The sequence below is a fragment of the Nipponia nippon genome, unplaced genomic scaffold (assembly GCF_047370975.1).
Source record: "Nipponia nippon isolate SJK-2023a ecotype South Korea unplaced genomic scaffold, ASM4737097v1 scaffold_6, whole genome shotgun sequence".
NCBI classification, from domain to species: domain Eukaryota; kingdom Metazoa; phylum Chordata; class Aves; order Pelecaniformes; family Threskiornithidae; genus Nipponia; species Nipponia nippon.
Genome location: NW_028262380.1, coordinates 58,170,714 through 58,183,308, shown reverse-complemented (window position 1 = coordinate 58,183,308; position 12,595 = coordinate 58,170,714). Strand labels below are relative to the sequence as shown.

Sequence of the window (12,595 nt, the reverse complement as noted above, 5' to 3'; positions counted from 1 at the left end):
TAGTATCAGTTACACATTAGCAGCTAATATTAGGTTAAATTGCTAGGAAGGGATTAACTATCAACCACAGAAAACCTTCCATCATGGTAATTAGAATAGGCTGCCAAACTTCGCCCCTTTCTTTCCTGCACAATAACATATGAAGTCATTAAATAGGAATATAGAAGGGAAAATTGTTCTGAAGATTTTGCTGAAACCATGATATATTATGCAGCTATACCCACTGTAGTCATGCAGATTAAAAAAACCCCAAAAAACTAAAAAGCAGCAATCAGTAGTGGATAATCAAACACATGAGCAATGATCCAGAGTTTCAAAGCAGCAGCCACTAAAATACACCTGATCAGTTATTGGTGTTAGGACCAATCTGTAAATGTGTGCGAAGAACAGCAGTCAGTTGGCAGCTACAATCAATGAATCAATTTTAGACTATGTAACACCTTTGAAAAAAGAGAGATTCATTAGAAAAAAATTGGAGTAATGCTGACTTTTCAGTCTTGAAGAGTATTTTCACCCTGTTTTTTATCTAAAATTTAGAAAAATACTTCCAGCTAAGACATTTTAATCCACAATTAACATGCATTGGGGACAAATTACGCAGCAGTGAGCCAGAGTGATTTCAGCAATCCTGGAGCCCTTTTGGGAACACAAGCATATTAAGTGAGACTGAGCTTGCTCAAATGAGTTATAATATCAGACTGTATTCACGTTAGAGGAGTTTTTAATGAACACAAAAGTAACTCACAGAGCTTTATTCCTGACCCTTTCACAACATACAAAAATGAGAGAAGGCAAAACGAACAGCCCCTTTTTCATCTTCCATGCTTTGAATTGTTGTTGTGTGACAACGACCCATTACAATAAAAAAAGGTCAGTATTGTGATGCCTCTTTCTACCTGTACCTTTGTAAGCAGAGCTGATGAGTTCCATAACATAGTGCCTGCTCCATCCTCTGGTTAGTGTCATTTACTGGATCATTAGTGAGAAGGGAAAATTATACTGTAACTGCAGTAGCTAGTATCTAAGAGTAAACAAAAATATTGAAGGATTGGGAACAACTGAAAAAAAACCCCAGAAAATAATTACCTTCACTAATGCAAAGCTCCTTCCATGTTCAAGGAGCTCATAGCCAACAGGATAAAAATCCTGCTGAGTACTTTTGTATTCAGCATCTGCATTAACAGTTAAATGTAGGATAATTGCAATATTGACAGCATATATGAACTAAGAGTAATACGACTATAGCATTCCCCATTATCTCAGAGTTCTCTGTCACCATGTAAAACAATCGTCCTATACAAATTCAGTTTCCAGCTTTCCTCTCTCCATATTGCAGAGAAGATAAAGGAGTAATTATAAATGCACAATAACAAAAAGGCAAACTGGTAACGCTGTTGAGATTGAGAGTAGAAAACACTTTCATGGGAGTATGATTCTGTCCCTGACATTCAATTCAGGGTAGGTTTGTGTTATGTGTGTATGTCCCTTATATCATACATATAGCATGTACCACGTGGACACTTAGTAGTTTACATGTCTAAGTTAGATTGAAGAAAAAAGTGTCAGTTTTCAAATCTTCTTGTTTAAAAACACATACAGATTCTGTTTATTTGCTTTCTACTGCTTTAAATCAACATTTTGTTGAAACATTTTGGCAATTTCAGAATTTCATTTCATTTTTTTTAAATATATATATCTTGGAGACACTCTAATGATTTGGGCAAAATGTATTGCAACTTTAGATACACTTGTAAGACAGAAGTATTGTGAGTTTGTATATAAAAGTTTGCATGCATAGGTCTCAGTTCCGTTAATTTACACAAATTTATTGTACAGGCTGCCCAATGCTGCATTAGTAAGCAATTCCTGATTTTAGGTTCAGATATAGCATGTAATATCTTAAAATCTGCTGTGATGGAAAGACTGAGGTAAAGGCTGAGTGCTGGAGTCCTAACTCTATTCATTAATCCAGTGTGATGTGTGAGTTCATAGAACTGACCAATTCAGAAAATTTTACTTCATATTAGAACTGGCAAACCTCATCCAGTATTTTTTTTTTTTGCCTGAAAACCTCTATAGTGCAGTGTTGTATTAAGGAACTAACACAAAACTGCAGCATCTACAATAAGGAATGCTTTAGGCTGCCTTCAGTGTAAGAATTGGCCACAATAATTCTGTATTTTAATGTGATTCCTCTGTAACTTTATTTCTAATATTTCTTATATTTTAAAAAAATCTGTAAAAATTTGCATGTGAATTAAAATGGTTTTCTGGTTTTTAATTTAGCACAAAAAAAAATCTTATCGGTTACTGAAAAAAGCATTTTTCCTCAGCTGCTTTTCTTACAGATAATAGCTCCCAGTTGAAATGCTTCCCCCCCCCCCCCCCCCTTTCCTTAAAAATCGCACAGAATTACAGAATGGTTGAAGGTGAAAGGGACCTCTGAGGTCATCTGGTCTAACCTCTCTGCTCAAGCAGAGCCGTCTAGAGCAGATGGCCCAGGATCATGTCCTGATGGCTTTTGAATATCTCCGAGGATGGAGACTCTACTGTCTCCCTGGGCAACCTGTGCCAGTGCTTGGTTACCTTCACAGTAAGAAGTGTTTCCTGATGATCAGACAGAAAAGTTTCAACTCTGTGTAGCAGTACCTTCTAGCTAAAATGAAGAGGTTTTAGAAGACTTTCAGGAAGTCTCCATGCTCAGTTTCTTTCACAAAAGGAAATGTTTCAATATAACTGAAACATTATTGAAGCATCATAAAACACTAGAAGCTAAGCTAGCCCTAGGAGTTTAAGAAATTCTCTCTTTATAGGGAGAAATATATAAATATTTGTCTCTGTCTTACAGTGTGAGCTGATTGTCTGGATGGTTGTAGTTCATGGGCACAGCTACTGTACTGTTTTGTAATATAATTCTGCTTCATGCAAATAATTTGTAATGAGTGGGCTAGAATAACTGATGACTTTCACTGGCTTTCCTAGGCTAGGGTCCTAGGAAGTCTGCTCTGTAAGGGCTTGCAGCAACAAGAGATAAGTACACCTCCTCAGTGTGCAGAGGGTGCCTCTCCATTTGGCCAGGGGTGGTCCAAAGGTGATGTTGATAAATAAGGGAGAGGAAATGTATCAGCTGCCTCTTGGACTGACTGACAAGGGTTCATCTACTGCTGACTTGCTGGTTTAAATATTGATTTATACTTGCTTAAAACTGCGGTGCTTGCAGCAATGGCAAAAAGACTATTGTTTGTCCAGCAATGTGTTCCTCCAGTTTTTTAACTCTGTACATTCAATAGGCAGTAATTAGCACCTCCTTGAAACATGGGGGTGAGCCATAATAGAGAAAAAGCACCCAATATCTGCTTCTAAATCAGCTCAGCATCTGTGGATTCTTTCTCACTTGAGAATGATTAAATGAGGTCTTTCTATCATTTCTAAATCGTATTGCTCTGACTATCTAAAATATGAAGTTTCTCAAATGTATGTTCAATGGTGTGTTGTTGTAATTTATTTCTGGAATCAGTTAATTGCAAGAAAGTTCATCAGTTTGAATTAAAACATGCAAATTCAATATAGGCTTAAGAGTCCGGAATCTGACTTCAATACAGTTACTGGATTTTTTGTTATCTCCTTATTAAAAAGTACTGTAAATATTTGCTAGTATTTAAGGAGTTAATCTTTGTTGTAACTTTCTGTAACCATATCTTTTTCTTGTTTTTCAGGGTCAGCCTGGTCCTCAAGTAAGTGCCATCTTATTTTCCTACATAAGTTAAGGCTAAATACAGGGCACACCAAACTCAGGTTATCTACAAAGTATTCTGATCGTTTTTTTTTAATCCTACTGTAATAAGCTAGAAACTGGTAACCATTGCATAATTCACTAAGGCAAATATGTCCCAAGAGAGAAACATGGGCCCCCCCATATGGTGGTCTGAGTTCCCTCAGCTGTTTGACCAGATGGTGGGGTTAACAACATAATACTGAATAAAGCAAATCTCCTAACTATGGCTTGAAACTTTGCCACCTAACTTTAAAGCAAGATAAAATAACTTAGCAAATGTGTAGCAAATGTAATACTTCAACTGCTTATTAATCATATGCTAATAATGTTGCTATAATCCAGGCAGCCCTCAGTTATTTTAAATATTGCACTGCTAGCTATTTTGATTAATTATATACACTACTTTGAATTAGTTCTGCTTTATTTAAGAATAGTAGAACTTCATCTTGTGAGCTGTAATTGAAGATGTGGAGATCTAGGGATCTAACTTCAGTTCTAAGGTAGAAATAAACCAGCAGAAAGGAAACATTAGGTATAGCAAAAATTAAGTGTAAATTATTTGAGTTAAAGAGTGGTATAGAAATGTGGAAGAGCAAGGAAATGGGGGGGGCGGGGGGAAGCCAATACCAAAGCCAAACTTAGTGAAATCAGTTGAAAGACTCTACCTTTTTGCATACTTAAGATGCGTTATGGGAAGTAAACTCTGGTCTGTGGGACTATCTTAGCACAAGCGAGTTGCCTGAACCAGGATTTCTGTGAAGGACTTTTATATTTCAGAATCATCAGTGAAAGTCAAAGCTTTACTTACCTTATTGGCTGATAATTTTTTTAAGTTAAGATTTTCTTTATGGGAAGCAAGTATTTTCCTCAGATTTTTTTGTTTCTAATCATCGTTTTCTGTTGAAAGACAGTTTGTATTACCAGCCCTCATCCCACTCAGTTTAAATGCCTAGTATCCTTGCAGTGCCAGGCTTCATTTAATAGTATTATATAAGTAGTCCATATGACATTGGAAATGACCACCCCCTCATAGCACTTATGTTTCACAGTAGGCTCTTGGTGTGCAGCCTACACAGAGAGGTATCTTCAGCCTCTCTGTTGCTGAGGGTCAATGAAGAGAGAGATTGTAATTCTGTGCGGCACTCTTGTTCTGAACAAGCCCTGTTGAGGACCTGAGGCTGTTCCTTGAGCCTGTGGGCTGCCCTCTAGTTGATGTTGACTTGTGCTGCCACCAGTGTCTTTTCCCTCTGGGTTTGGACTCTCACCTCCCACATTTCGGTTGCTTGGAGAGTGTCTCTTGCTTAATGCTTGTAAACAGGTTCTCAGCCTCTGGAGCTCATATCTGTACATGAAATGCCCTGAGGTAGCTGTAGGCAAAGAACCACAATGGAAATGGCAGCATTCAGTGCTGTTTCAAGAGCAGAAAGGCAGAGAAATCTTGTCACGATTGAAAGAGAAGTGGGGGGCAAACCGTATGACCCCCCTCCCAAATGTATCAACTTCTCTGTGCCCTGAATGATTATACAGAAAACAAGTACAAGGTACTAGGACCCACAAGACTTAGGATGAGAATTCTTACATCCTAACTTCAGTAGTTCCTCCCAGTGGACATGCTCATCTCTGTGCCATTGTTCTTAGCAGCACTTACCATTGTTGTTAATACTGCCTTTTCCTCCTTTCCAGCTCAAGATGCTCGTATTGTGGCAGGAGGATATGTATGTACTCAGTCATTTTGACTGGCTGATGGAGTCCAGGGATAATTCTTGCAAGGGCACTGGTGAGGAGGTCATAACAGCATGAGACAGTCAGAGCAGGATTCAGCTCTAAATCAAGATGCCTAGACCTAGAAGGTTGTGCGTAGGTGTTGACATGTGAAGTGTGTAAACACTCCTCGTAGTCAGTGAAGGTTGAGTCAGTACTCAATGCACCTAGAGACCTCTTCAGCTCATTGTAAACTCCTAGGGCTCAATTACATTCCCGGCACACAGGTGTTTGCTGCTGCATGAGATGATCCAGGGTCTCCAGCCTAGCCTCTGGCTGTCATATGTACAAGGACTGGAGTCTGTGTTGGACCATTGTTGTATCTGTCAGTCATGGCCAGCTGTCTTGGACACCTAAGGAACCTCTCACATGACACTAGTTGCATACATTCATGCCTCTTAATTATAGATTCTGATTATAGGCAGGTACTGAATCTAATAACCATTCTGCTGAATTGCTTTCTAGCCTATGTTGACATCTACGTGTCTTAGGCAACTACATGTAGGCTGTAGCTTTAGATGTCTTTCCTCTTAAACTGAAACCCAGATCCAGATAACTTCATGAGAGAGCATTTTAAAAATGTTGAAAGCTGTGGTTGAAAATCTCAAGACTTGTAAAAATGATTTTTAAAGAATCAATAGAAAACAGAACCTGTTCACATACAGATAAAATAAGTCAAAACCCCTCAGTTTTTGCAGAAACTCTTTGCAGAAGTTTCAGCCAGCCGTGATTGGCAGTAATTTCCCCAGTCTAAACTGTGTCCATGAGAAATCCAAAATGAAAAGTATTGGTTGGCTTGGTTAGTAAGTAAAGGCTTCCTGACTTCAAAGATCAGAATTGCCACGCTGACAAAAGAAGCACTTAGAAAGTTTTTGATGTTGTAGCCGTGTAAGTCTACACTACGATCAAGGATAAATTCTAATCCTTTTTACACTCACTGTTTTATTAACACCTATTCTTTTTTGCTATGATTTTCAAAAAGTAACCACTAAATTCACCCAACACATGCATAATTACTGGGTACAAATAAAGAAGCTTTATTACATTTTTTCAGAAAAAGGTCATGCTTCTATTGTATCTCTGAAAGTTAGAGACCATGATCAATGGCTAAACAATTTCTAGCCTTTAAAAAAACGAAGTACCTTCTTATGGTTTTGGGCTTCTGTTAAAAAAAAAAACAAACAACTTTCAAATACCACGTAAACTGAGTTTCTTTGTAGAAGAACAAATAATAAAATTCTTGATATTTTTGTTGAAACTTAAATTCTGGCTTCTGAGTGACCCCCAAAGAATACCTACTTTTTCTTATTTAGAATGTAAATATGTATTTAGATTAGCTTGTACCAGAATGGTTTATTTTCCCAATAAATCTATGCAACCAAATTCTGCATATACACCTCCTATTTAATATAATGGAAGTATTCATGTTTGTCATAGAACAGAGTTTAGCTTCTAGTCTAAGATTAATTCCATAAGGAATGTACTATCTGGGTAAAGAGAGAAGGCTTGTTATTTTTAACTTTGTTGTTTAGAAGTAAAGTTCATATAAATATTAGAAAACAGTGCATTTAGTATTATGGTGAAGGAAGACAAAATGATCCTTTACAAAATCCTGCTGAAGGAAAACTATTAACAGCTATAAATGTGGGGCAGGGTGGTGTTTTGGTATGACTTTGTCTCAGTCAACCAACTGTTTTCTTCCTCGTGGCAATATCCTCTCCCTGGCCTCTCTCTAGCGCAACATACTTTCTCTCTCATGTCAGCATACATGATCACTCTCTGTGTGGGACTTTGAGATATAGCAGCCCCACAGATACTTCTCCCTTCTCTTTGGCAGCCTTTCAAATCTGCATTAGAAATGGACAAAATACTAATGATTGATACTTGTTTTCATGAGATTCTTGTTTTCCTACATGTGAAAAGTCTATGGAAGCGATGTTATATCAGTTTGAAATTTTCCAGTGTTGTGTGCATGATAAAGGGTTACCATAGCAATTCTGGTGACAAATGTATGTGTGTGTCTTTTCCACCGTCAAGCTTCAGGGTATGTGACTGGAGTATTTTTAATTTCTGACGGCAGAGATTCTGATTCATGGTTAGACAGGCTATTGCTGGCTCGTGCTGCCAACAGAGCTGGTGGGAACCATTTTAACTTTTTGCTTTCTGGTTTTTGTCAAGGCCTGAGAAAAATAGCCAGCAGGACATAGGCCATAGTTTTGAGCTAGTTTTGGGTGGCAGTAGTGTATGTCAGAGTTTTGTTTATCGCATCCTAGAGAACACTGCGATGGTAGGGGGAATCCTAGACCTTAGGAAAGAGTTGAGTATCTGACAGCAGGAAGGATGGGAAGGGGGTTGTGTAAAGAAAGTGTATTTTAAGTCCTGCTGAGTTTCCCTTTCAGTTTTGGTAGTTTAGGTAGCCATCTGCACTCCAAGATTTGTTAAATACTCCTCTCAGTTAGTGCATACCATTCAGTACTGGGACAGTTGATAAGGTTAAGTGATCATGTACGTGTTTTGATTGCTTTTTAAGCTATGGGCAAGGTACATGTAGTGGTTTAGCCCCAGCCGGCAACTAAGCACCACATAGCCGCTCGCTCACTCCCTCCCGGTGGGATGGGGGAGAGAATCTGGCTGGATGGCGGAGCCCAGAGAGTGGTGGTGAATGGAGTCAAATCCAGTTGGCAGCCAGTCACAAGTGGTGTTCCCCAGGGCTCAGTATTGGGGCCAGTCCTGTTCAATATCTTTACTGATAATCTGGATGAGGGGATTGAGTGCACCCTCAGTAAGTTTGCAGATGACACCACGTTGGGTGGAAGTGTTGATCTGCTGGAGGGTAGGAAGGCCCTACAGAGGGACCTGGACAGGCTGGATCGATGGGCTGGGGCAAACTGTATGAGGTTCAACAAGGCTCAGTGCCGGGTCCTGCACTTGGGTCACAACAAGTACTCGGCACTGGTGAGGCTGCACCTCGAATACTGTGTTCAGTTTTGGGCCCCTCACTACAAGAAGGACATTGAGGTGCTGGAGTGTGTCCAAAGAAGGGCAATGAAGCTGGTGAAGGGTCTAGAGCACAAGTCTTATGAGGAGCAGCTGAGGGAACTGGGGTGGTTTAGTCTGGAGAAGAGGAGGCTGAGGGGAGACCTTATTGCTCTCTACAACTACCTGAAAGGAGGCTGTAGCCAGGTGGGGGTCGGTCTCTTCTCCCAAGAAGTGATAGGATGAGAGGAAATGGCCTCAAGCTGTGCCAGGGGAGGTTTAGGTTGGATATTAGGAAAAACTTCTTCACTGAAAGGGTAGTCAGGCACTGGAAGAGGCTGCCCAGGGAAGTGGTTGAGTCTCCATCCCTGGAGGCATTTAAAAGAAGGGTAGACGTGGTGCTTGAGGACATGGTTTAGTGGTGGACTTGGCAGTGCTAGGTTAATGGTTGGACTTGATGATCTTAAAGGTCTTTTCCAACCTTAACAATTCTATGATTCTATGAATCGGAAGAGAAAAAGTGAGAAAACTCGTGGGTTTGAGATAAAGACAGTTTAATAGGTAAAGCAAAAGCCACGTGCACAAGCAAAGCAAAGCAAGGAATTAATTCACTGCTTCCCATTGTCAGGCAGGTGTTCAGCCATCCTCAGGAAAGCACTGCTCCATCACGCATAATGGTTACTTGGGAAGACAAACACCATCACTCTGAACGTCCCCCCCTTCCTCCTTCTTCCCCCAGCTTTATATGCTGAGCATGATGTCATGTGGTATGGAATAACCCCTTGGCCAGTCTGGGTCAGCTGTCCTGGCCATGCTCCCTCCAGCTTCTTGGGCACCTGGCAGAGCATGTGAAGCTGAAATGTCCTTGACTAGTGTAAACTCTACTTAGCAACAACTAAAACATCAGTGTGTTACCAACGTTATTCTCATCCTAAATCCAAAACACAGCACTATAGCAGCTACTAAGAAGAAAATTAACTCTATCCCATCTGAAAGCAGGACAGTACATGTGTCCTGTTGACTAATGCTGCAACGTGGTCTTTACCTGTCAGACCCTTAGAGTTGGACATGCTTCTTTTGTTCTGATCACCTTAAATCGAGGTTTAAGTTCCATGTCCTTTGTTCCCAGCAGCTTGCCTTTAGGAATGTCTAGATTCTCTCTACTTATGTGGAGAGTGGGGGAAGAAGGCAAGAAGTACACTTATGAAGGACAGAATCAGCACAAGGCTGGAGAAATAGTTCATCACCTTGAGATACACAGTGCAGTAAAGTTGCTGCTCCTGAGAGAAGCCCAGTGGTTGTATCCAGGCCATCAGCTGTTCACACTCTAGAGAATGATCTTGTGAGGTGTTTCTTCTTCTAGCAGCTGATACCTAAGCTCCTTTGTAAACTTCTGATCCTGCTGAAGGATTGTGACTCGGTTTGAATACGCAAATGCTAGTCTGCTTTTGAGTTACAAGTTGCAGGTCAGATTTTGCTATCAAACTTCAACAGTTGTTTGTTAACAAAGAACAGGTACAGTCACTCAAATTTTCGTTTTCTATGCAAATATGGAGTGATGTTATCTTTGTTTTATGTATTTGTGTGTGGTGTATGCACTTTGTCAGGTGCCATTATTTCAGTGTAGGTTATGAAATTCCTTCAATAAACTTTGTGCATCTTAGTTTCTTCTTAATTCCTTATGTAAAACTGTGATTACTTATATAGAAATCAGAATATGAGTTAGAAGTTGGTGTAAATTCATGGGAGGGGTGCACCTATTACTGTGATCTTTCATTTACAGGGCACCAAATACCATTTTGCAACTAAAGATTTGGGTTCAGTTTTTTGTTTCTTCTGGTGTGTCTTCACGAGCTTGTAAACAGCGCAAAGAGCTACTGCATTGCCCAAGTCCTGCTCTAGGTATTACCGATGTCAGTGGGTGTTGAATACAGCAAAACAGAACCTCGACGTCATGTCGAGGCAGGTACTGTAAGTTAAGGAGGAAATGTATTTTCAAAGGGGAATGAATAGTTTGTTAGATGTTGGTAAAGAAGGACAAGTACTGAAAGAGAATAAATAACAGGCTTATTTGTCTTTCGAATAAGTTCTTCCTAAGTGTGTTTAAAACATTTGTAGTTTTCAAGTTCTCATATGCACGCCACACATTTCCTCCCAACTACTGTCATCAAGCCCAAACTAATTAGTTATACCCGTGTAAATTAAAATAAGCTTAGGCTTAGCCTGAGAGCTTGGGCTCATATACAGCGGTAGGAATAGATTATTGTAGTGTCTTTTCAAAAACAACTAATCTCATCTAATGGCCACGTAGACATAGGAAGACAGCCAAACACAATATGTAAAAGTCTGTTTCTTACATCTGTACCAATAACAAGGCCAAATACTTGATCTCATTGCTGCTAATAACATTTTGTTATCAATTTTGAGATCAGAAATTAATCTTAACTGAGGGTACCATGTAAATAAACAAGCTTGTACTAGGTCTCATGTATTTAGCGGGCAGAGCTTTACCACTTGCTTACCATTTTCCTTCCTTTGTAAAGCTGTAATAGAATTCCTGAATGCTACTGAAATTGTGCGATCGCTTTAGGAAACACTCAGCCCATTTTGACTTTTGAACCTGAAGAAAGGTATGCCGTCATAATGGCTTTTCCTTGTACATTAGCTGCCAAATAAGAAGCAAGGATCTATCTCTTGTCTCCCATCAGGTTTATAGCCATATTAGCTCAGTCATTTTGAACCATATCAGAGAATGCAGGAGGAGGAATCATGCTCAAAACTTCGTTCGCTGTCTGATGTGTACACAAATGCTTATGATACAAAAGCTGCAAGAAATATATCTTCCCAGAAGGAGTTAATGTATTTAATTGTTTTAAAGTATGTTGCTTTCTCAGCTTTGTATGTAATAAAGCAGAAGTTAATTTTGTTATAGGGAATTGACAACAACAAGCATTTTTAAAATAGAAAACAATTCCATTTCCCCTGGTAGACTTATGTACATGAGTAAACCAGGATAGCTATGAATGTTAAAAACCTCTTCAGCTAAGCAGATGGTATTAGTGTGAATAAGAGGATTCTTTGCCTTGTAAAGCAGAGAGCACAGAATTGGAGATTTAGGGGCAAATTTTGCTGGTCTATCAGTTGTATCAAGACTAAGGAAGCACCACACATAATTTAAAAAGCCTGAGGGGAGTAAGTTCCAGGCATCAACAAGGACAATTCTTGTAGTATTGGATATTGTGCTCTGCTTCCAACATGTTTTTTTACTTGTCTTTTTCCACCCTTTTCCCCAGATTTGTGAAGGAGCCTCTAATGGCAGATTAATGACTTCCCTACAGTACCCTGCTAAGTGAACTTAGTTGGGGATAATCAGACTTGTTAGTGCTCTGTTCATCTAATGTCAGATGGCCAAAGCAGAGGCCAGATTCCTACCCGAGCTGTGCAACTGTGTTCTTTTACCTCCTCTGATAGGCATGTTTTTGAGTCACAATTTCAGTAACTATCTCTGGAAATCTTGTGCTGAAATAGCAAGATGTTCAAATGTTCCACAGCATTTCATGGAACTCATAATTTATTTCTGATTTGTTTACCTGATTCAGAAAAATATCAGGTTTGAAATCTGTTAATTTAACAATTACCCATTCAAACTAGGTTTTGATTTTCTACAAACACAAAAAGAAGCATATTCATTGTACAGACTTCTGTGGAAATGGCTCTTCATGCAAGGTAATGTCAGCTCTGGATGCCCTTGTAAAATAGGTTCTGTTGTTATGAAGGTGGCTTCTTTTACTAAACTTGAACATCTTCTTCCAGAGTAGCTGTATGCAATAGATGAAGAAAGCTGGGAAGATGGATTATTGCCACAGTTGAAGTTGTTTGGCCCAAAACTTTTAGAAGTTGATCCCCTCATTTCATAGTTCACATAGTGACTTTTTATGGTCCTGTTGCTCTGAAAAAAAAACCCAAATCCTAGAATAAAAAAATATATAAAACTAATATATAAAACTGTAAAAGAAAACATGGAAGGAGAGCTTTCTATTTGTAGGGTGTTACCAACTTTTCCTTATGATGGCATCATTAATT

At 39.3% G+C, this 12,595-nt stretch overlaps 1 protein-coding gene across 1 annotated transcript in view; it reads left to right on the top strand.

The window, feature by feature from the left end:
• Window positions 1-12,595, top strand: part of COL25A1 (collagen type XXV alpha 1 chain) — a 328,598-nt gene that overhangs the window by 193,085 nt on the left and 122,918 nt on the right. Inside the window, exon 5 of the mRNA XM_087737719.1 lies at window positions 3,717-3,734. Within this exon, the coding sequence (XP_087593845.1) occupies window positions 3,717-3,734 (18 nt within the window). The remainder of the gene's footprint in view (window positions 1-3,716; window positions 3,735-12,595) is intronic.